A 21,943-nucleotide genomic window follows, 5' to 3' on the forward strand; every position below is an offset into this window, starting at 1 on the left:
TGAGTGCATGTTATTTATCCTCGTTAAACAAAGATAAAAAAAGTTTAACTTTTTTTAAAATTAGCAGAAATTAAAAAAAAATCTCGTTGACAGTGTAATGTTGGTTGCATAGAATAAAATCTTTAATTTTTTTAAATTTGTGAGATCTTTAAAACCGTTATGTACTTTTTAAATAGGCTCTTTCTCATTCGTCGAGCCGAGTTATGAGAAAATAGTTTTGCTTTCCCATTCGATAGACTTTGATATTGTTCGTTTTAGGAATAAGTGATTATTGTTTTTTTGTGACCGTTCATTAATACGAATGAATGGTTTATGAACATGGGTAAATGACTGAAATATTTACTTCATTTGTTTAATCACAGTCGTCTTTTGACAAATAAAAATCGGAATAAATCTTTGAGAAGTTTTATTCGTGGATACTATATTTAGAAAGTTATCTGCTTCTGACTGGGACTTATTGGAGCCAAAATCTTTAAAGAAAGAATAGAGGCCAAAATTTTGGTTTTAAATAACGGTAAGTTAATTAATTAAAAACCTATCTAAGGGAACGTTATCGTGCACAAATAATGTATATTGTCTACAACAGATCCGAAACGCGCGGAAGGTAATGAAGATTTGTGGCAGAAAGTCAACATAGAAACCCTCTCCAGGAGCACCTTTGTATTCTCAAGCAAAGCAAAAGAAGAATATTTAGTTCGGCAGCATTGAAAAGACGGGTCGAACTAAGTCTCAACCGAAGGGCTGCGGATTAATTCCAAAATATTTGGTGATAAAGTGAAAAGAAGGAGATTTTTCTAAAATCAGTCCTTTCGTGATTGCTGGGGGGATCAGGAAAGCAGCAGGAGGACCTGTAAAGAAGACAAGAAGGACGGGACTGTTTGTTGAAACAGTCAACGACCTACAAACATCGCGGTTAATGAAAGCCAAAAAGAATGGAATCATCGACATTGAGGTTGCACCGCACAGTACGCTAAATACCTCAAAGGATGTTGTGTGCAGAGAAAGTTAGAGCAACGTTGTAAGTGAAATTTTTAGTGCAATTCGGGAAGAACCGAAAAGATGCATATGAATCATTAACTACGGTGTATGGTGAAGATGTTATGAACCAGATGACTTTCTACAAATAGTATAAAGCGTTCGAGGAGGGCAGAGAGAGCATCGCCGATGGACCGCGCGAGGGGAGCCCTTCAAGGTCTCGTACTGACGTTGTAAAGAATACAGCTGCCGCTATCGTCCGCAAAGAACGACGAATTACTATTAGGGAGCTCCCCGCATGTCTAGATATTTCAGTTGGCATCGCATTTTCGATTTTGCACGATGATTTGGCCATGTGACGCGTGTCTTGCAGATGGGTGCCGCGCTTGCTCATACCGGAGCAAATACAACATCGTGTCTCCGTGTGTCAAGACCTGTTATCATGGTTTGGTGGGGAAGCAAACGAGGAAATGAATTGAATCATAACCGTAGATGAATCTTGGATGTATCACTACGATCCGGAACTGAAACAACAAAGTTCTCAATGGAAAAGGACGCAGTCGCCACCTCCAAGAAAAGCAAAGATGAATCGCAGCGCCGGTAAGGTTATGATAATAATCTTTTTAAATTCCGAGGGGTTTTTGTACCAACATGCTGTCCCTCAAGGCCAGACGGTCACGGCAGATTATTATAAATCGGTTTTGATTACGATGCTGCGTCATTTTAAGCAAAAACGGCCGCACAGAACATTAACGAAATTTTACTGTGTCATGACAATGCGCGGCCCCACGTCGCTCACGCTGTGGTTGATTTCTTGAACGCTCGCGGCATGGCAACTGTACCTCACCCACCGTTCAGTCCAGATTTGGCCCCTTGATACTTCTGGCTGTTCCCTGAAGTCAAGTTTCCGGGGACGGAATTTCAAGACCTATCACGAGGTCATCAAAACTGTGGAGGCGCGCTGCAAGGAGCTCGAGAGAGAGGTCTTGCGATCGTGTTTAAAAAGTGGCAGGAACGGTGGGAAAAGTGTATTAGAACCAAGGGAAGTTACTTTGAAAAAAGGCATGTAGATTTGGAAGCTGAATAAATATTTTTTTTCTGTAGAGCGTTTTTATCATTACTATTTGAACAATACTTTAAGTATTTTTTTTCAGAAATGAGTAATATCTTTAACGGCATAATTATATTTTTTCACGGTTAACTTTAAAACTATAATCTCAATCGATACGCTGAAATGTACAAACTATAAAGCACTAGTAGATAATACAAAACAGATGAAAACCTGTATTTTATTGGAATAAAATATTATCGAAGGAAATAATTTTTTTAACATAATTTAGTTTCTTCATAATACTTGCAGAGATAACCGGAGAAATTTAGAACAATTTTGAACCATCTTGTAAAATTGTAAAAATTTAATAAATTCTAAGTTTTTGGAAAAAAATACTGATATAGCCGGCGGCGTATTGTTGTATAGATAGGCTGACGGCTGGCTTATTGCGCTATTAACTATCTAACAACTTTGGCAATGTACTGCATACAATGCAATTATTCAGAGCTATACGAGATGTTTTCGTAAAGGAATCACTATCTAACTGTTCCACCCGTCCTATCAATCTATCTCTCTCGCACACAATGTGCACAGCTATACGATATATGTGCACTATAGCTATATTAATATTCGGATAAACACCGTGGGAAAGAAAGTATCCGCGCGCGCATGTGTGTATGCGCACGTGTATATTATTGTGTATACGCAGTAATTTACAGAAGTAATTTTAAGTTAATACTGTTATAAATAATCCGATTAATTTGTTTTTTTTTAAATAATCAGCTTATTTATTAAAAATTAATCCTAATTCAGAAAAACGCTCTGAACAGTGATAACTTACTTTATTTACTCTTTAAATTTCTAGTTGTTTTCTGAAGTAGGCATCAAATTAAAAGCAAACGACTTCCGACCCAAAACTCGAAATTTAAAAATTAATTAAATATTTTTTTAAAGATTTTAGTGAACTTCCAAAGTCAATTTAGTTATTAAAATGAGCTATTTTATTTAAAATTAAGAAAAAATTATACCGGTTGAAACGAGAATCTCCTAATTTTTTTAAGTCCAAATTTTTAGACCGGTGAATATTATGTAGACCTATAGAAAAGGAAATATCAGTATTTAATGCGCTTTTACTGAAAAACTATTAAGCTGAAACTTTAGAGAGACGGGATCCAATCAGACGTCGATATCAACTACTTTTATTTTGGACTTCTGGTCACAGAGAATAAATTCCTTCCAAACATTGAAATTGTTTATCGATACGTGTTCTATTCGAATCTAATATGAATAGGACCCCGTTTTAATTTTAATAGGTGCTAAAGTTAAATATAGATTCTCTTACAATTCTCATAGTAGAAAAAAATCATTTACAAACTTAACAAAATGACTGTATCGCTGTTCATCGCAGATTAAGCTGTATTTAATAAAATAGGCATACATATTAAAACTGGACAAGCCGTTCTTCAGGAATCACTACTCGAATTCGGGAAAATAATTTTTTGAAATATTTATTGAGTATTACTGAAGTACAACGAATGAAATAGAAATAACTTTTACTATTATCGTTACTTCCAAATAATATTCGCCTAAAAAATGGATTAAATACGACGAAATCCCTTAAAATTAATCGACACGGTTAAGAACTTATGTGATAATTATTCCGTAAACAAGTAATAGCCCGATAAAGCGAAATAATAAGAGGAATAACTTACTCCCTTAGTAATTTAAGGGAGCCCGATCGACTGAAGAATTCTAAGCCTTAATCATATTACGGGCATATCAAACAATATTTCACTATTTCATCGCTGAAATACTTTTCCAATAAATGATTAAAAGAAAAAAATTGCATTTAATCATTTTTTTCTTATTGCGTTTCATATAAATTAGGAATGCCCTCTTTTTATCGTGTTATCCTATTAAATCATTCTAATGCGTCTTTACAGCGGTTAAAAACCGTAACCGTTGTCACAATTTCGGTTATCTCTCTCGTCTACGTACAACGCAGCAATTATTAAATAAATTTAAAGCAAACAATGAACGTTTTGTTACAGACTGAGCATAGCGAGGTCTCCGGGACGACGTTTCACTCTCTGCACTCGGCATCGGTGTGTATCTGACAATAACTTTAAAAGGCCGAAGAAATTTCAACGAAATACGTTCTTTTTTGAAATCAGGGAGAGAAATTAGAAAATAATTGAAAAAAGACTTTCGGCCACCGATCGAATAATGTTTGTCCGACTACAGTCCTTTGTTTTTATAATTTTTTCTTATCCGTCCATTTTTGAGAAATTTGGTTCATAATAAAAAGAAATACCGTAAGATTAAATCATCTAGCTAAAATACACGTGACTGAGTTCGTCGGTTATACAGACAGGAAACCAATGTTTTTTTACTTCTTGTAAACCTATATAGTAATCCATATAGGTGGAATAGATTGTTTCTTGTAATCTATACCCGTATTAATTCTGTGGCTTTTATTAAAGTCTTTCTCTAATAGATCTAAAAGCGAATTAATTATTTAACGTATTTTGATTTATTTATTTTACAGGTATATTTTTTAATAACAAAAGAAAATAAACAAAGTATGTAATCTGGTTTTAACAAAAAAAATTATTTATTAGGATTCAAAAAATACTGTTTTTCCGAATTCCTGGAGGACGGCTTGTCGAGGCAAAATAAAATAAAATTATTTGTTTTAAATTTAAATAAATTTCTATATCTGAACAAATTATCAGTAAAGAAAAGATTATTAGATAATAAAGATAATGAATTTCAATTACCGTTTCTTACTGAATTTCAATTAAATACGTAATTTTTATAAACATCCTTATATCACCAATATTAGCACCCAATCTCATTACGAAAATCTCATTATTTGGCATAAAAGAAAAAAGGCAACAACACAAACATAGTAAAAACAGGAATAATACAATCCAGTTACTATATTTAAAAATATAAGAAAAAAATAGCCATAAAGTATAAATAAACAAGAGTATAATTAATCTAAAACAACAACCAAAAAGATAAATAAACATCATAAGTATTTATAAAAATAAAAAATTAAGTTTAAGATACTAGTAGTTAAAAAAAAAACAAAAATACCTAAGGGTGACCCTTCTTTTTGTGAGCCTTTTATTCTTTTCTTTTATTTTCAGTTACATATTTGATTTTTTTTTATTTGTCGTTTTCATTAATTTAATTTTTTTATTTTAATATGTAGACCTGTTTCTTAAAATGCAGCTTAATCTGCGATACAGTCATTTTGTTAAGTTTTTAAATGCTTTTTTTACTATTAGAATCGTAAGAAATCCGACATTTAATATAGATTTTTTTTTTTGTGAAAATCGAAAAATATTTTATTTTCTTTTATTATGAAGGATTTTCATCATGTAACGGCTTCATCGATTGGATATATTTTTTGTTTCCGAAGTCGCACTTATCTATAAGTTTTATTTTACCTTAAGTTTATTTTTAAGTTTTATGTTTATGAACTACAAAAACCTTTTCTAGAAACGATTGTGGATTCTCGTTGCGATAAATTCATGCATAAATCTCATCATCGGTGATTTATACGGTAATAAAATTATTATATAATTACAAAATAATGTAATTAAAACGAATAAAATTTTAAATAACTTTTATCAGAAAATTTATAAACGTTTTAAACGCTCGTTCCTTACGATTACGACATAAATAAATTTTTTCAGCTATTCTCTGGGGACCTTGGGGAGATTTATGTGAATTTTCACCGATGGTTTCATTCGGACAGTAAATAAGAAACGATAACCCCGAGAATCATCGGGTATTTAGAGTCTTTTCATCCGAGCGATTCTACTATAATTATATATTATAGTTATGATATTATTTTAGCATTTTTCTCGTGTTATTTCCATTATAATTTTAATTAAATTAAAAAAATTAAATTAATAAATAGAACAAAATATAAATTAAAATTAAATAAGTAAAACAAAATGCAACAATTTCAATTAAATAAAGATTGGTAATTAAAATCGATAAACGGCTACAATAACCGAACGGTTTCAGGCGAAACAAATCATTCCCGTAAACATTATAATTCCGCTGATCCCAAAAATAATAAACTTGCCGCACAAGATTTACTCGGAAAAGTAAAGAGAAAAGTAAATTTCCGTCACCTTCTTTTGTAAGCAAAACATATTGCTATATTACGAGCAAAGTATGTAGGCCGGTTAAATTGCGGGTGATATTCGGCCCAAGTGACACTTTTATTCTGTTCATAATACAGAATTTCTATATAATAAACATCTTTACTCGCGTAGAAAGCAATTGTAGCCGGTACCTCTTGTACTCAGATGTTTTATATGCATTAGATTATTATGGAATAAGGCAAACGATGTCTTATTTTTATTACAGACAGAAATAAAAACAAGAATTTAATGTACCCGTTTCGATTATGAAACGATACATCATCCATTCGGTAGGAAAAAATTAGTAATAAACATTGAAAAAAAAAAAAAATTAAATATAAATATGAATGACGAGCGATGAAAATAATAATATTAATATTAAGGGACCGATATCTAATAAAGTTTTAAAATTTAAAAATTTTAAAAAGTTTGAAAATTATTCTATCGAATGATCATTAAAGGTCTTAAGTAAATTTTGTTAAGACAAGTGATGTTTCTTTGAGGGTCAAAAAATTTTACTTTTGGTCGAGCCGGAGTTCCTTAAGATAAAAATTTATATTACATTAATGAGCATAAAATGAGTTTATGACGCGCAAGATGAAGTTTCGCCGGTATGGACTATATTGTAAGCCAAAATTTTACCTTCTGCTACTCGTAAGGATTTTACGAATTTTTAGTTTCCGAGGTTTCAGTTTTATTTATATTTTTCGAATTCAGATAAAATGCTTTTTATATCGCTTGAATTTTTATCTTTTGTCGGTATTTAAAATTTATACTCATTTTTGCTTCGTTGTTTTATTCATTTTTATTAGTTACAAATATCGTTACTAAATTCCAACTACCGACACTGATCGTTTAACACTCAAAACGGGCATTTAGTTATTTATTTTTATTCTATGGAAACGGTCTTCAAACGTACTCCTAATTACTTTATTAATGAATATAGTGTAATAAAAGTATCACGCAAAACTAATTATTGTTCCGTTCAAAAGCGAAGTTTTGAAAAAGATTAATTTTGACGTCGTTCTAAAACGCTTTAAAGTTTTTTAAATTTATACGAAATAGATTACAGTTTCATCCGATGGTTTGGATTCTTTAAATTGCTTCGTTATAGAAATTTTCTTTGGGAAAATATACAATACGTAAGAAGTAAAGCGACTGAATGTTGAACCTGAAATACGTTCCTTCAACATCGAAAAAGTCTTAACTGAACCTTCACAGATTAACCGAGTTATCTCCCCGCAAAAGCAAAATCAACTCTTGCCATAATAATTGCTATATTTTATTTTTAGGTGCTATTTCTATTCATAGTTAAGGTTAAGAGATGTACCTTATAATTTTGGGATAATCAGAACGTATAAAAAAATTTATTTAAAAAAATGATTTTTTGAGATAAATTTATATCCATTCAAACAGCGTTTCAAACATAAATATACTCGTATATATATACAATTTTATCTTTTTTAGATTTTTTTCTATTCAGGTTTTTTAATTTAAATTCCTTATCACAGAAATGTTTAAAATAGGAGATAATTTTTAGGGTTGTAAATTGAAACATTTATAATTTTTAATAATTTAAAAATAACCTCCTGATGCTAAAAATGTGTAGATAAAAATCCAGTATTCTAACTAACCAATAAATATGTAATTCCTAATTTTAGATATTCGAATGTGATTTTAAAATATTACCACTAAAACGTTTTGGAAGAAATAATAATTTTTTTAATAATTTTGAAAATTCTTTTCAGGTGTTGAAAATTAGCGCAAAATTTAGAATTTTACATTAAAAATAACATTTTATTAAAGTTGAACAGATCCCTTTTGAGAAATTAGCTTTAAAATTTTGCAAAGTAGCAGAAAAATTTCAACCTATCTTGAACTAATACTGTAATTTCAAAAGAAATATTCATGATTGTGCATTCGGTTTGTGTAGTTTATACGTATTCGTCTCGCTATCCCTGGTGGAACGGAGACTGTATTTATCGTGGATATTCGTATTTATATTTGCATATACAATGAACAGCTAATCTTACGAAAAAATCTACAACTAATTGCGCACGCACGTGCGTGTATATATATATACAGAATGATTCAGAGGAAAGGGAAATAAACAGTTTGGGAATTGAAATAATGAAAAAAGTTCAAACAAATATCCTAAAACGCTTTGTTGTCGAGTTACGGCTGACGAAATATGTCTGTAATTATCATAATCGGAATCTGTATTAACGATGAAAATGTATAAAAAAAACTATTTTTGATTTATTTTATTTATTTTTTACTTATGACGATCACGAATTAATGTTTTGATTACATCTCAAAAAAAGTAATTGACGATATAATTAATTTCATCTACACATGGAATCGCTGTAATAGGATATTTTTATAATCGTAGTAGGATTATTATAATTTTTTAACTTCATATATTTAAACAAAAAAATTGTTTTGTTTCTGCCTTCCCGGAATGTAACCGTTGGTTTTTTTGTTTTTGTGGAAAAAGAAATATTTTTTACAAATTTTTTTTAACTAAAAATTATAATTTAATTTAAAAAAAATAAATTTCAGAAAATAATAAACCGATATTTTTTAATCGGTCCGATTAAAAACGATTAATGAAAACTTACTGTTCCTTAATTCAGATTAACAACAGTAATATTAATTTATTAAATCGTTTGGTCGTTTAATTTTGATTTCAAAAGGCGAAAATCTAAAGAATTGAAAAAGTTTCATTATTATTTAATTAAATTTTTTATTCAAATTACGGGTAGGCCTACAAAAAAGCCGCCTATACGAAAAAATCCATTTTCAAAAATTTGTAAAGGAAAAAGTCCGTCTCAATAGGAACATGAGAAGAGATGTAGGGAAGGTGAGCTGATGCCGTCCATGGATTGTGAGAATTTCTATTATTTTTTACCAGAACATTTTCAACTATTTCGGTTGTATTTTCGCGCGAGACCCTTTAAAAATCAGAATGAAAAGGGGAGGCGTAAAATGTACTATAACAATTATATACGTTATAACGATAATGATTCGAAGAAAAATAAAACATTTTCTTAAAATCGTTTATGTAAGACAGTGAATATTTCGTTAAAAAAAAATTACTCTTAAGTTTGTGGAAAAAAATCACAATGGGATCACCAGAAAACTTTCCTCTACAAGGTAAACAGAAAGTCATCGAAATCGATCGTTTGATGATGAGTAGGGCTTGGACATACGTAAAAACCTGTCGAATTCAGAACCTCCTTCTTCCTTTTGAAATCCGACTACAAAATAGGTTAAGAATTTTAATTTCAAAACCGATTTCCTCTTCTACGAGAGGAAGTGAATATAATCGCTTTAGACTGTGTTCATTAAAAAATAAATCATTTAAACTATTTGGTAGAATTCAAAATGTATTAATATTTAACAAACCAATTCGTAGAATTTTACGGACAAAGTTTGATTGTAAGCTACTAAGACTTTAATAAAGGTTAAAAGATAAAATAGAACTTTTAACTTTAAACAAATTTAGTACACTTTATCAAATTATTTTAACTGAACATAGCTTGCGAGATAAATTTTCAAAACCCGTTTAAATCAGCAAGAAAAACAGTAAGATATGACATATACGATTTTGTTTTATTAAACCTACGGTTCTAATTCTATTAAATCGCTAAAATTAATAATAAAATAAAAATTATAATATAAAATTTTACCAGAATCGGAGATCGGTTCAACAGAAGCAAGTAAAATACAAATTCCTGTTTCGTAATTGAACGCAGAGCAACTTGATTCCGCAAGACAGAGGGATACGCAATCGGAAACGCTAGAAACGCCGGTACGAGATCCGAGGACATCACCAGAATTCATTACGTATCCGTTAAACATTTCAAAATTTATATCGGCACACTCTTCTCCAAAAATCCTTGAATTAAGTGATAATATTATGAACGATATCAACAACATTTCTACAATTAATATTTAAAAAATATTTTAATAATTAAATTGCGTTAATTGTTATATTAACATTTATAATAGTGCATACATCTACACATATGTACATGTAAACATGTATTTTTTATTCCGAATAAGATCAGAAGTTTCGATAGGTGATGTCTATGATATAGGTACTGATAATGCTGTTATCGCTGCAGTAACTTCGTACACTTGTATTCACTCGGCGTAATACGAAGACTGACTGATACCTCGGCGACTGCTTGGATACATGCGAGCAGCAGACTCCTCCCCTCCTGTAACGAGTCGTACCGACACCTGATCGCTTGTAAACTCATGCCGGTCCGACCTAGTAGGGATAAGATAGTATAGAGGACACGTAAACCGTGTCGACATCACGCATTCGGCGTACCGCGAGTCCATTCATTCATTCATATTTCCCTTCCCGCCGATAACGATTTAGCTGACACGATCATGGTGTCGTTGATAAATGTATCGCATCTGCGGTTCGATTAAATGAGGCTACACCACCGAATGTCTTAATATAAAACTCTATTTGTATTTTGTAAAATAAAACGAGCCAGCTTAAATTAACTGTTTTTATTATTATTTTCTATCCATATTTTACTTTCATAACATACTATTGGAAACAAATATGTGAGTGCCTTCGAATAATATGTATTAAAAGATAAGAATTTACTAGCGGAAATTAAAAAATGCTTTTCATTCTCAAACTAATCATTCGATCGACGTTGAAGGTTGACGAACGAAGGTAGAGTGCGATAAAGAAAATATATAATTACACATAAATTTACATTAGATATACGTACAGAAAATTTATTTTTTATTTCTTACCTAATAAATAGAAATTTGAAAATCCTTTCACTCCTGCTCGTTTTATAGCATTCTATTTACGACTAAATAATTACCGTAGAATTATCGGCTTAAGATAAGTTATTGAGCAATTTTTCTTTACAAACATTAAAATTCCTAGGAATGTTTATTTAAATGACGAGTGGGATTAACTGCAAGAAGCATATTTTTTGTTATATATATTACTGTGAAACACCGAAATTAGAAAATGTCAATATTTTCTGGTGAATGTCAACACATACCAAACATCGGTGAAAGATCGATGATAATATTTGCTTATATTACTCGTATTATACATTCGTACCTTCGCCGGCATATGTCGACAAACACAGATAAGCTCTGGTGGGGATCGAAACGATAACTAGAAATTTAAAAAAACCCCTATTCCAATATCTAAGGCAAATAGATTACGAGAACCCTCGTAAAAAAGGAATTTTAAATTTAATCCAAACGTAACCTACGCTCGCTTCGCTCGTCTAACTTTTCTAATTAACGTTAAATATACAAATTCTACATGTTATTCTCCAACACTGGAGGCGATTAATTAAATTCACCGCATTCAGGACGCACTGATGGTGAAAGTTGAATAAAAATATCTTTATAAACAAATTGAAGAAAGGGCAAACCATCTGACCGCTTATTTGCATTGATAGCATCCATACAGTGCATCGTTCATCCATACAGTTAAAATATTCTGTATATCATGATTGGTCTTTTCAATTTATTTTGACGCAGAAAATTTGATTAAAGTTTTTTTATCATTTGTATATATAAAGTTATTAGACGAGGTTAGCGAGTGCAGATTATGTTTGGCTTAAATTTAAACTACCTTTTTTTACGGGGGTTTTCCGTAATCTATTTACCTTAGAGATTGGTATTGCGCAAATTTTTTTAAATTTCTATTTATCGTTTCGATCTCCACCAGAGCTTATCTGTGTTTGTCGACATATACCGACCAAGATTCGAATAAGCAAATATTTTGGTCTTTCACCGACGTATTTGGTATGTGCCAACATTCAGTGGATAATATGCCACTTGCCAGATATCGGTGTTTCACGGTAAGATATACATAACCTTGCACTGCAAGAACTTTCCCGTTAATACTTCAGTTATAACATCGGTTATCAAACCTAATTTCTTCTTCCATCGACTTCATTAATGGTTTGGTTGGTTTGCTTGGCATCTCTCCAGCCACCACTCCATTCGGTCGCCCTAAAGCATAAGACCGAATGTCTGTGCCACAAACGGCTACTGAGTCACGAAACAGTTTAGTGACCAGTGTCCTAACTCTTAGAGCTAACCTAAAAGCGTGAGCGGAATAAGCGTGGTACCATACACCACTCGCTTGCGTGTCCCACCGCCCACTTGTCATATATCAGTAAAATGGGCAGGCGCACCCCGTCAACTACTAAAACATATATGACTATCAATAATTAATTTATCTCGTCAAAGACAGCAATTTGCTGCTACGCCTAGGCTGTTGAATGCCAGCAAGTACCTGTCCACCATTAAAGCGCTTGGAGCCTTAATCTGGCTGGTAGCCAGCCATATCTCTCGGTTAGCTTCCTATAGCAGCGCGGTAGGAGTCTTTTCCTTTAGGTAAACTACTGATGTCGGTTAAACAAAGCAACCGCATCAAGGAACTCCCACACGGTCCAACAATGCGGTTCTCGCCACATTGACTTGCCGCTTGTGAGTGGCCAATTTTCCCTTTGAGCTCTAAGTTCCAGAGTGGCCTGAGTTCTGCCCCCCCTCCGTCACCAAGAGCTGGGCAGTCGAACATCATGTGTTCGTTCGACTGGACCTCCCCGCAGACGCACAGCTCATTAGGTGCCAGTTGGAACCGAAACAAATATTGGTTTAAATTTACATGGTTGAAGAGCACTTGGGCTCCCGTTGCCCTTAAAAATGATGGAGAGGCATACTATTCCCCCAGATCCTGTATAAATCTATACAAGGACCTTCCTTTAGTCATGGCGTGCCATTCTTGCTGCCATGCTTCCATCGCGAGGCTGTAAAGCCTCCTCCGCAGGCGGGAGATGGGAAACTGTTCGAAATTTAGTACCGGTGCATTGAGATCACCGTTCCGCTCCGGTACAGGCCTGGCTCGAAACCGCATCCCAAATACCTTGGTCTCCCTGCTTCTTCGCAATTTCCACATGGCCGCCCGAACTTTCACCACTAAATCGATTGGGAGAGCCTTTCCCAATACAGAGGTAGCCTCGTAGGAGGTTGTTTTGAAAACAACATTCACTGTTGTTTGAGCTGGGCACTCCTTAAATTTTTAATAAGTGCTCGATTTCTTTCCAACCTATGCGCCCAAACGGACGCCGCGTAAGAAGTCATACTTTCGAAGATACCTCGATACACCATGTACAAATGACGGCCCGGCAGTCCGTAATCCTTTCGAACAATCCTCCTAAGTTTCTGCATCACAGAGACGGCATCCGCCGCTACTTGCCTAATGTAGTTGCTAAACAGCAACTTCTCATCAAACATAACACCTAGGTACTTATGAACTCGAACTTGGCTGATTACACAGCTTTTATATTTAATAGGGGGGTTACGACTATATAATTTGTCTGCACTCTTGAGAAGCATAAACTTCGTCTTGGGTACAAAAATCTTGAAATTTTGAATGTTCATCCAACTTTCTGTGGTTGACAAAGCCGCCTGCGCTCGGACTTCCAGCTGCAGTCGTGAGTTACCACGAGCAGGAGACAGTCATCGGCGAAAGCCTGGGCCGTGACCCCTTCCGGGAATGTCAGCCCCAAAAATCCGGTGAATACCACGTTCCACAGCAAGGGACCGAGAACGGAGCCCTGCGGGCTTCCCTTGGTGACGGACTTTTCCACAACTAGGTGCGCATCCTTAAACAGAGCCGTGCGATCAGACAAGTAGTCACGTACTACGGCCTGCAGGGCTACGGGAACATTGCAGCATTCCAACTCATAGAGACCAGAACTCCAACACAAGGAAGGAAATGCTGCCTCTATGTCAATAAAAATTGCCAAAACATATTTACATTCGGCGCTTTCCACCTCGGCAAGAGCATTTAAGGTGCAATCCTCGGTGCCAACCCCTTTCATGAAGCCATACTGGCCTCGATTTAGAAATGAGTTCATATCGATGCTTTCACAGAGCCGTTCCACAACCAGCCGTTCAAGCAACGCAACTTCCCGATTACCGGAAAGAGGCTGATGGGCCGATAACTGCTAACCTCACTCGGATCCTTTCCTAATTTTAAGAGCACCCTCACCAAACCCACCTTCCAAAAAGTCGGAAAGCAACCCAGTTTAGGCAACCCGAGAACAGTCTGCCAAGTAGCTCTTCTTATGACAGGCATCAGATAATAGAAAATATCTGGGTTAAGTTGGTCAATCCCCGGTGCCTTTCTCAGTACCATTCGAGAAACCACTTGGTCTATATCTACGGGTTCCACAGTCTGTAAGCCAGGGAATGGTGTCTCACCCGCCCTAACGCTGATTTCTGCTTCACCCTCCGGAGCATCTGGAAACAGAGTATCCAAGAACCCCTGGTATGTCGCTACAGATGTTAAAGTGTGGTCACGACTACCAAACCCGCATCGAACACTTGACAGCACGTGCAATGACTTTGGGCGGTAACATGATTTTTCCAGCTGCCAGGGGCTGCGCTGAAATTCGCGTATGGAGTCTTGCCATAACTTGAGTATGGTTTCCTTGATGGCATGAACGTACTCATTACGGGCGCGCCGGTAGATCTACAGACGCGCAGCGCGCCCGTCATCAACAATAATCCCCGTTAGAGGGCGACGCTAGTATCTTCTCCTAGCGAACCTAACTCTTGCGCGCAGCACGCTAAGGTCAGAGGACCACCACTTTTTCCTGCGTTTCCGCCTGCGTTCAACAGACGGCTCCCCGGAAGCAGCGGCCATGACGGCTCCAGGCACTCTCCGATCAGCGGACCTGGGTGATCCAGGCCCCTTAGGTTATAGCGTCCCAAATCTGGAGCTCTTGGATCGCCACCGTAAGCGATCTCATAGATTATATGTCTATGATCACTCACACTGGCCTCGGGCCAGACAATCCAACTTCTTGTACACCTAAGCAGATCGCCGGTCACCAAGGTGACTTCGATGTAAATTTTCCCCAGTTCGGAAGAGAAAGTCGGCGGTTGTTCTGCCTCATTAAGCAAGTAGAGGTTTCTGGCTTCAACGAACTGTGCGAGACCAGCGCCTATGGGGGGTCACTTAATCCGACCCGGTGCGCACTCCCGATTCCTGGGTACCTGAGTACGAGACTCATCTCCCGCGTCGGATCGAAAGTTTGGCACCCCATCCAGCGAACGCCAATGGAAATTCGCTGGCCATGCTTCATCAAAGTTTAGCCGTCATTTCGATACAAATGCAAGATAATTCTCGCCACAAAAAACTACGTGAAGTTACATTTACGTGGCTAGCTTGGAAAGAGGTAGCTAGCCAAAACACAAATCAAGCAAAGATAGAGCCCTAACCTTACTCTAAGAAGAGAGACGCCGTTGCTCAGAGGAGGCCACGTGGAGGTACCTCTCAGCAGTATCAGATGCTTGGAAAAACTTCCCCAGGGGCTCCTAACTAGCCAAGCTCGTTCGAAAATAAACACGTATAGCTTCGGAGTCCCAGATAGGAAGGAAACTCAAAGTTAGATAGATAAAAATTTTGTGTGTGAGTGGAACCAAGCTGTTTAAGTGTGTCGCATGCAATTTTTTTTTTGTCTTGGCTCGGCTTGGGGAAGAGTGTGTGTTTTCAGTCACACGGATATGTCTTCGGACTAGCGGACTAGTCCGATGCTATGTATGTTCGCTAGTGTATGTGTTCGTGTGGGCATTTATACCACCTCAGCGTCCCAGGCCAGAATCCTCTTGTAGCGTGGCAACCCTACCCGTTGATCACTTTGAGCAATCCTGTCACCTGGGTGCCATAGCGATCGTGCTAAAACTAAAAACTTAAATCTAACTAAAAACTAGACTTAACCTAAGATAAGACAGGCCAGGATCGCCCCTCAACCGCGCAGGATACCCAATTCGTGTACGAACTCGATGAAGATCCTACACACCGCTTTACTGCCCACCATTTTACGGGTATGTCCAAAAGCTTCCCTTATATCCCGATATCTACCTTGTGTAATGTCCCAAATCACTTCGTACTTCGCACAATCAAATAGCACGTGGGCGCTTGTTTCATCGACTCCGCATTCGTAGTAGAATGGGCTCTCCTTAAGATCCAGGTGAAACAATTACTTATTAAAGTTACCGTGGCCGGTCAGGAATTGGGAGGTGTAATGGTCCCTCCCAATCTTGCCACTTTAACTTCATCCGCTCCGCCACATCAGGGAAGAAACCGTAGGTCACCCGACCAGTTGTTGCGTCGTCCCAGCGAGCCTGCCAAGTTTGCAGCGCCAGCTATCGCTGTTCCTTCCGAACCGAGCGCTTATCCTCACCATTCTTAACCCTTTCTTTTTCCTGTTTAGCCTCCGGTAACTACCGTTTTAGATAATACTTCAGAGGATGAATGAGGATGATATGTATGAGTGTGAATGAAGTGTAGTCTTGTACATTCTTAGTTCGACCATACCTGAGATGTGTGGTTAATTGAAACCCAACCACCAAAGAACACCGGTATCCACGATCTAGTATTCAAGTCCGTGTAAAAATAACTGGCTTTACTAGGACTTGAACGCTGGAACTCTCGACTTCCAAATCAGCTGATTTGGGAAGACGCGTTCACCACTAGACCAACCCGGTGGGTTACCATTCTTAATCCGCCTGTAAATTTCCGCACGTTCAACCACAAGCAAATCGATAGGGATTACCCCTGAAAGAACGGGCAATATTGCCGCCGAAGGCTTATATGTCTTATATGACTTGGAGACGGTAATGAGAGCAAGGCGCAGAGTTTGTAATAACTTCTCTCGAAAAACTCGTTTTCTCGTAAGGTCACTCCAGCTGTGTGACGCATAAGTCAGTATCGCCTCGAATACTGCGCGATAAATCACCCGGCACGCCCAACACCCAGGTTCCACTCTCTATTGCAAACGCTTTTCAATTTGACAAGGGAACCAAGCGCGTTGTCACAGAGGTAGTCTACATTGAGAGAAAAACTACATTCCTCCCCAATCCAGACACCAAGTACTTTAATTTCTCCGCATATGGTAAAGGAACACCATCCATTTTCAAATTCCGGCGCATCGAAACGGACCGTTTCTAAAGAAACGGTCTTTACCTTAGAGATAATCTCTTGTATATTTAAAAAGAGTATTTTTCAATATAATACTCAGGCTGGCTGTTCAGCATTTTAATAATATTTAGCTTTTAGCCTACTATAAATTTCCACCCTTACTCCACTATGATATACCAATATGACAGAATGAAAGAATAAGAAGTTGTGTACTATGAAGCAGCAATCATTTTAGGCATAATAATCCACCAAAATCAATCTGATTTATTGAATATGAAAAAGCTCAATGCTCAGTAAGTCCTGAAAATGGTAACAAAACAATAAAAAAATGGCACTGAACTTAGCTATGGTTATGCAACTTGTTTTGCAAATCTTTATGGTTCTAAAAACTTTACATTAAAGATGGTTTCTGTGGATAAATTTTGGATTCATCACTTAATCATAAATCAAAGGGGAAAGCATAATGTTGAGAGGTTCTGATTTATCGATTTATCACGAACATGAAAATCGTGTGCTATAAATGTGATGGGAACAATTTCATGAAAATCGTTTGTGTCATCAGAACAAGCTAAGAAAATTGTTAAATCATAACAAGAAAATGTTACTGAGCTTTACAATCAAAATGAAAAGATGAGGAAAGCTGGCTAAATATTTATTTCTGCATAGTAGTGTAAAAGTTATCATTGTTAGCATATTTGCAACAAATTGTATAGTATTGTAATCCTTTTTTGTACTGACTAAATCTGTTACAACTTCAATTTGCCTCTGAAATCCAAAATATCACCTTTACAGAAGGTGAACAAAGGCAGAACAAAGACTTCTACACCAAGTGCATCTATGAACCATTTCTATTATAAAAAAAAGAGGAGCAAGTAAAAAAATAATAGCAATAAGATGCCACACATTTATCTAATATAAATCATGAGTGATTTAAACTTATTTTGATTATGAATATTTATAACCTTCTTCAAGACATTTTAACAACATGGAGTAATATTACATAATGATCAGTGCTATTGTAACAGCAATACAAAAAAAAATTAACTGTGGTAGGTTGGAACCGATTACTACCTTGCACAACAAACTCTTATTTTCTCCTTTGCACAAACAAATGATGAAATCACCCTAAAGCTATAAAGAAACAAACTTTTCAACCTGTAAATCACTATGTTAAATTTCTTTACAAATTTAGCAACTGACTGATAAAAAAAGTATTTTACAATTACTTAAACCATTTATTTACTTTCATATGTATATGCATAATGATATTTTATAGAATGTAAATCATATATAAGATAAAATACATAATGAAAAATTATTGTAATGACAGCCATTCACAGACAATTAAGTGCAAACATAAGATAAGTGGCTTAGCATTTTGCTTTTCTGAATGATGTTTATCAATTAACATCAGGCAAGAAATTGAGAAAGCTAGATTAGGTTAAATTATATTCGATGAGGAATAGGAAGCCTGTAGGTTTTTCTCAAAAGGCACCTCAGCTACTAGTTTGTTTTTCTGAGCAATTCCTGGATTTAGGAAACACAATCTTAAACAGTTTCATAGGCATGAAAAAAATTTGTCACTCTAGTGGGTCTGAAAGAAGTGGTTGGCCTACTGGCTGTTTGAAGGTGCCAGATGATTCATTGACAGTAACTAACCTAACTTCCTGTAGTACTTATTAAAATAAGGAATAAATAAATAAAATCAGGAAATGGGAGAAAAGAGAAAGGGATTGATCAATCAACCTACAGAGGAATTCTGTCTGAAGAAGACAGTTCATATATTGCCTATCACATGAGACGTAAATCTATACTCAAATTAACTTTCTTACAGTTAACAGATTTATTTTTTTGCTGCTCATAATAAAAGATATTACTGAAATTAATAGGAAAGAAATAAGGCTGTGAATAAATAAATCTTGGCACGCATAATAATAAAATATAACATCCAGCGTTAATTATTTTCCTTAAAAAACTGATTTAATGCTGTTTTAAATGGTCAGTACATTAATATAAGTCACATATTAATACGCCACATTAATATTGTTTTGCATTTCATATGTATAAATATATATATTTTTATTTTTATAATTACAAAACTTAACAACTTTGTTAATCTTAAGGCTCTTAAAACTGATCACTGACATTCTACTTCAGTATTTCTCTTTCTTGTTAAACATTTTTTGACTAGGGCTGAGTCTTTTTGGGTTTATTTTGCAGCAACTTGTGGAACATGTCATTTTGTCTCATTGTGTAGTGATGCCTTATTAAAGTTCTGAAGTTTACTTACTGCTATGTTAATTTTTCTTTTTGTAAACCTCTTAAATGTTTTATTTTATTATTTAATGTTTTGTAACAAAATACATTATTTTTTGCACAGAAATAATGTATATAAAATACTTTAATCTGGAATATCAAAATTTCAAAATTTTTTAAAGTTGTGTGATAAAAAAAATTAGAATATAAAGAATTAAAGTAAATTAATATATAGACAAGTAAATCATTTTTTCTTATGATATTAGTGTAAAGCTTTCATTTTTTTGCATTTAGTGCAATTAGCTTTTACATATTAAAAAAATAGATTTTCTACTTATTTTCTGGAATTAACCTTTAAGATTAGATTAAGTAAAATTTATAGATTTAGTAAAATTTTATATGTAACAGCATCCCTTTAATCTTAACTTCACATTTCTGAAAACTACTAACTTTTTAAAATTTCCAAGGTCTATTCAGAAAATAACTGAACTTAACTTTTTTAATCTTTATTATTAATTTTGCAATTTGTTGGTCCTTGTCTCCTTCAAAGTACTCCCCTCCCTATTCACAGACTTTTCTAGTGGTGTTTCTACTTCGTGAAGCAGCCCTGGATAGCTTCATTTGAAATGACCTTTAAGGTCCATGACAAATTTGCATTAATGCCATCAATAGTCTCAAAGTGACGTCCTTTCATCACAGATTTTAATTTCAGAAATAAAAAAAATTGCAAGGAGCCAGGTCTGGTGAGTAGGGAATCTGAGGGAGGACAGTCATTTCATTTTTGGCACAAAATTGATGAACTGACAAAGTTGAATGTGCAGGCGCATTGTCATAGTGAATGAACCATGAGTTGTATCATCACAACTCTGGTCTCTTTTTGTGGATTTTTTCATGTAACTTGTAAAACGCATTGACAGTAAGCATGATTCATTGTTTCACCTTGAGGCAAGAATTCAAAATGCTGTTCAGTCATCAAATGAGGAACAAACTTTGCTGCAACTCGACGCATGTTCAATTCTTCTGTCAAAATGTCATAGCATGATCCAATCAAGATGCTAGTCTCTTCTGCATGTTCTCTGACAGTTAATCAGTGATTTGCACGCACCAGATCATTGATTTTCTGAATGTGGGTGTCATCAGTTGAAGTCGATGGCCTTCCTAGTTGCGAGTCATCTTCAATTGACTGTGACCACTTACAAATCGTGAAAACCATTCGTAACATTGTGTACAACCTCTCTAGGTTGTCATCATCTCTGTAAGCTTCTTTCAAAAGTTGAAACGTTTCTGTGAAAGTTTTCCCCAGTTCACACAAAATTTTACATTGTACCATTGCTCCTGAAAATGGCACATTACAAAAATCACTACTAACACTTAAACACGATGTACTCAAATAACAATAACATGAAAACTAAATGAGATATCAACAGTCCAAGAACATGTGATTACAGAAAAAGTTATGTGGAATGTAATTCTGCCAGTTGCAAGTCACTGAATATTTCTGTTGGCGTGTATTAAAAATGTTTGGTTAATTTCTGAACACACCTTGTATGTTAATTTTTTTATTTTCCTTTTAATAAACTAAATATTATACAACCAAATTATTGTTCTTTTTAACCCGAATTCTAAAGCTAAATATTAACTGGTCTAAAGCAAATAGATTTGTGAACACTCTTTTTCTTCTTACTTTATCACACTTCATTTTCATGACAGTTGTAAATACAAAATGGTTCAAAAATTTACTTGATTTTGTTTTTTCCTGCTAAGTTATATGGTTCATTTATTGATAATTCTTTTGATATTAATTCCTTCTGCAACAAATATTTTATAATAATTTATTCAAAAATTGTATAACTGGATGGAATAAATTTACTCTTGCACTACTTATTCACAGTTAGAATGTCTGCTCAGTTAGAACTAATCTTATGGTCGTTTCTTTTTTATCTAGACTGATCAAGATAATACTAAATGGTTTATAAAATAACAAAGAAAACAGTTTTATTTAAAAAAAATAACAGTATTATTTTTATTAAAGGGAAATACCAAATGTTATGAAATACCCCTAGTGTCAGGTTGTGTATTAGTTGTTATTATGTCCAGGCTTAATGAATTAACTGAATCCTACAGTAATCCCTTGCAGGACTTCTTCAAGGTTCTAGAAGCTTCTTGGTGATCCTTTAATAATGTAAATATGTTAATTTTAGTTCATAACAGTATATTTTAAGGTGAAAGTAGATCTAAATTTTCTCCATGAGATCAGTCCTTTGCCTTAAATAATGCTTTCATGACAAAATTTGATAGAGTGTAGAAAGATCAATGTAGTATGGTTGTTTAAGAAAAATCTTCATACAAAGTGTAGGAGATTTGTAGGAAGGTGAAAACTGGATAATATCAAGTGACTACTCCTCAGAGTGGAAAATTTTCAGTGAAACAATGAATGCATACTTTTAAAAAAATTTAATCTATTAAGTGATATGAAAAAAAATTTTATCTGTAGAA

The 21,943-nt window shown here is 34.7% G+C and overlaps 1 protein-coding gene across 1 annotated transcript in view; it reads right to left on the bottom strand.

Moving 5' to 3' along the window:
• LOC142323427 (uncharacterized) overlaps positions 1-10,402 on the bottom strand; it is a 110,517-nt gene extending 100,115 nt beyond the window's left edge. The window contains exon 1 of the mRNA XM_075363028.1: positions 9,885-10,402. Coding sequence (XP_075219143.1) covers positions 9,885-10,134 — 250 coding nt within the window. The 5' untranslated portion in view covers positions 10,135-10,402. The remainder of the gene's footprint in view (positions 1-9,884) is intronic.
• Between the last annotated feature and the right edge of the window lie 11,541 nt (positions 10,403-21,943).

The sequence above is a fragment of the Lycorma delicatula genome, chromosome 4, assembly GCF_047948215.1.
Source record: "Lycorma delicatula isolate Av1 chromosome 4, ASM4794821v1, whole genome shotgun sequence".
In the NCBI taxonomy this organism is placed as follows: domain Eukaryota; kingdom Metazoa; phylum Arthropoda; class Insecta; order Hemiptera; family Fulgoridae; genus Lycorma; species Lycorma delicatula.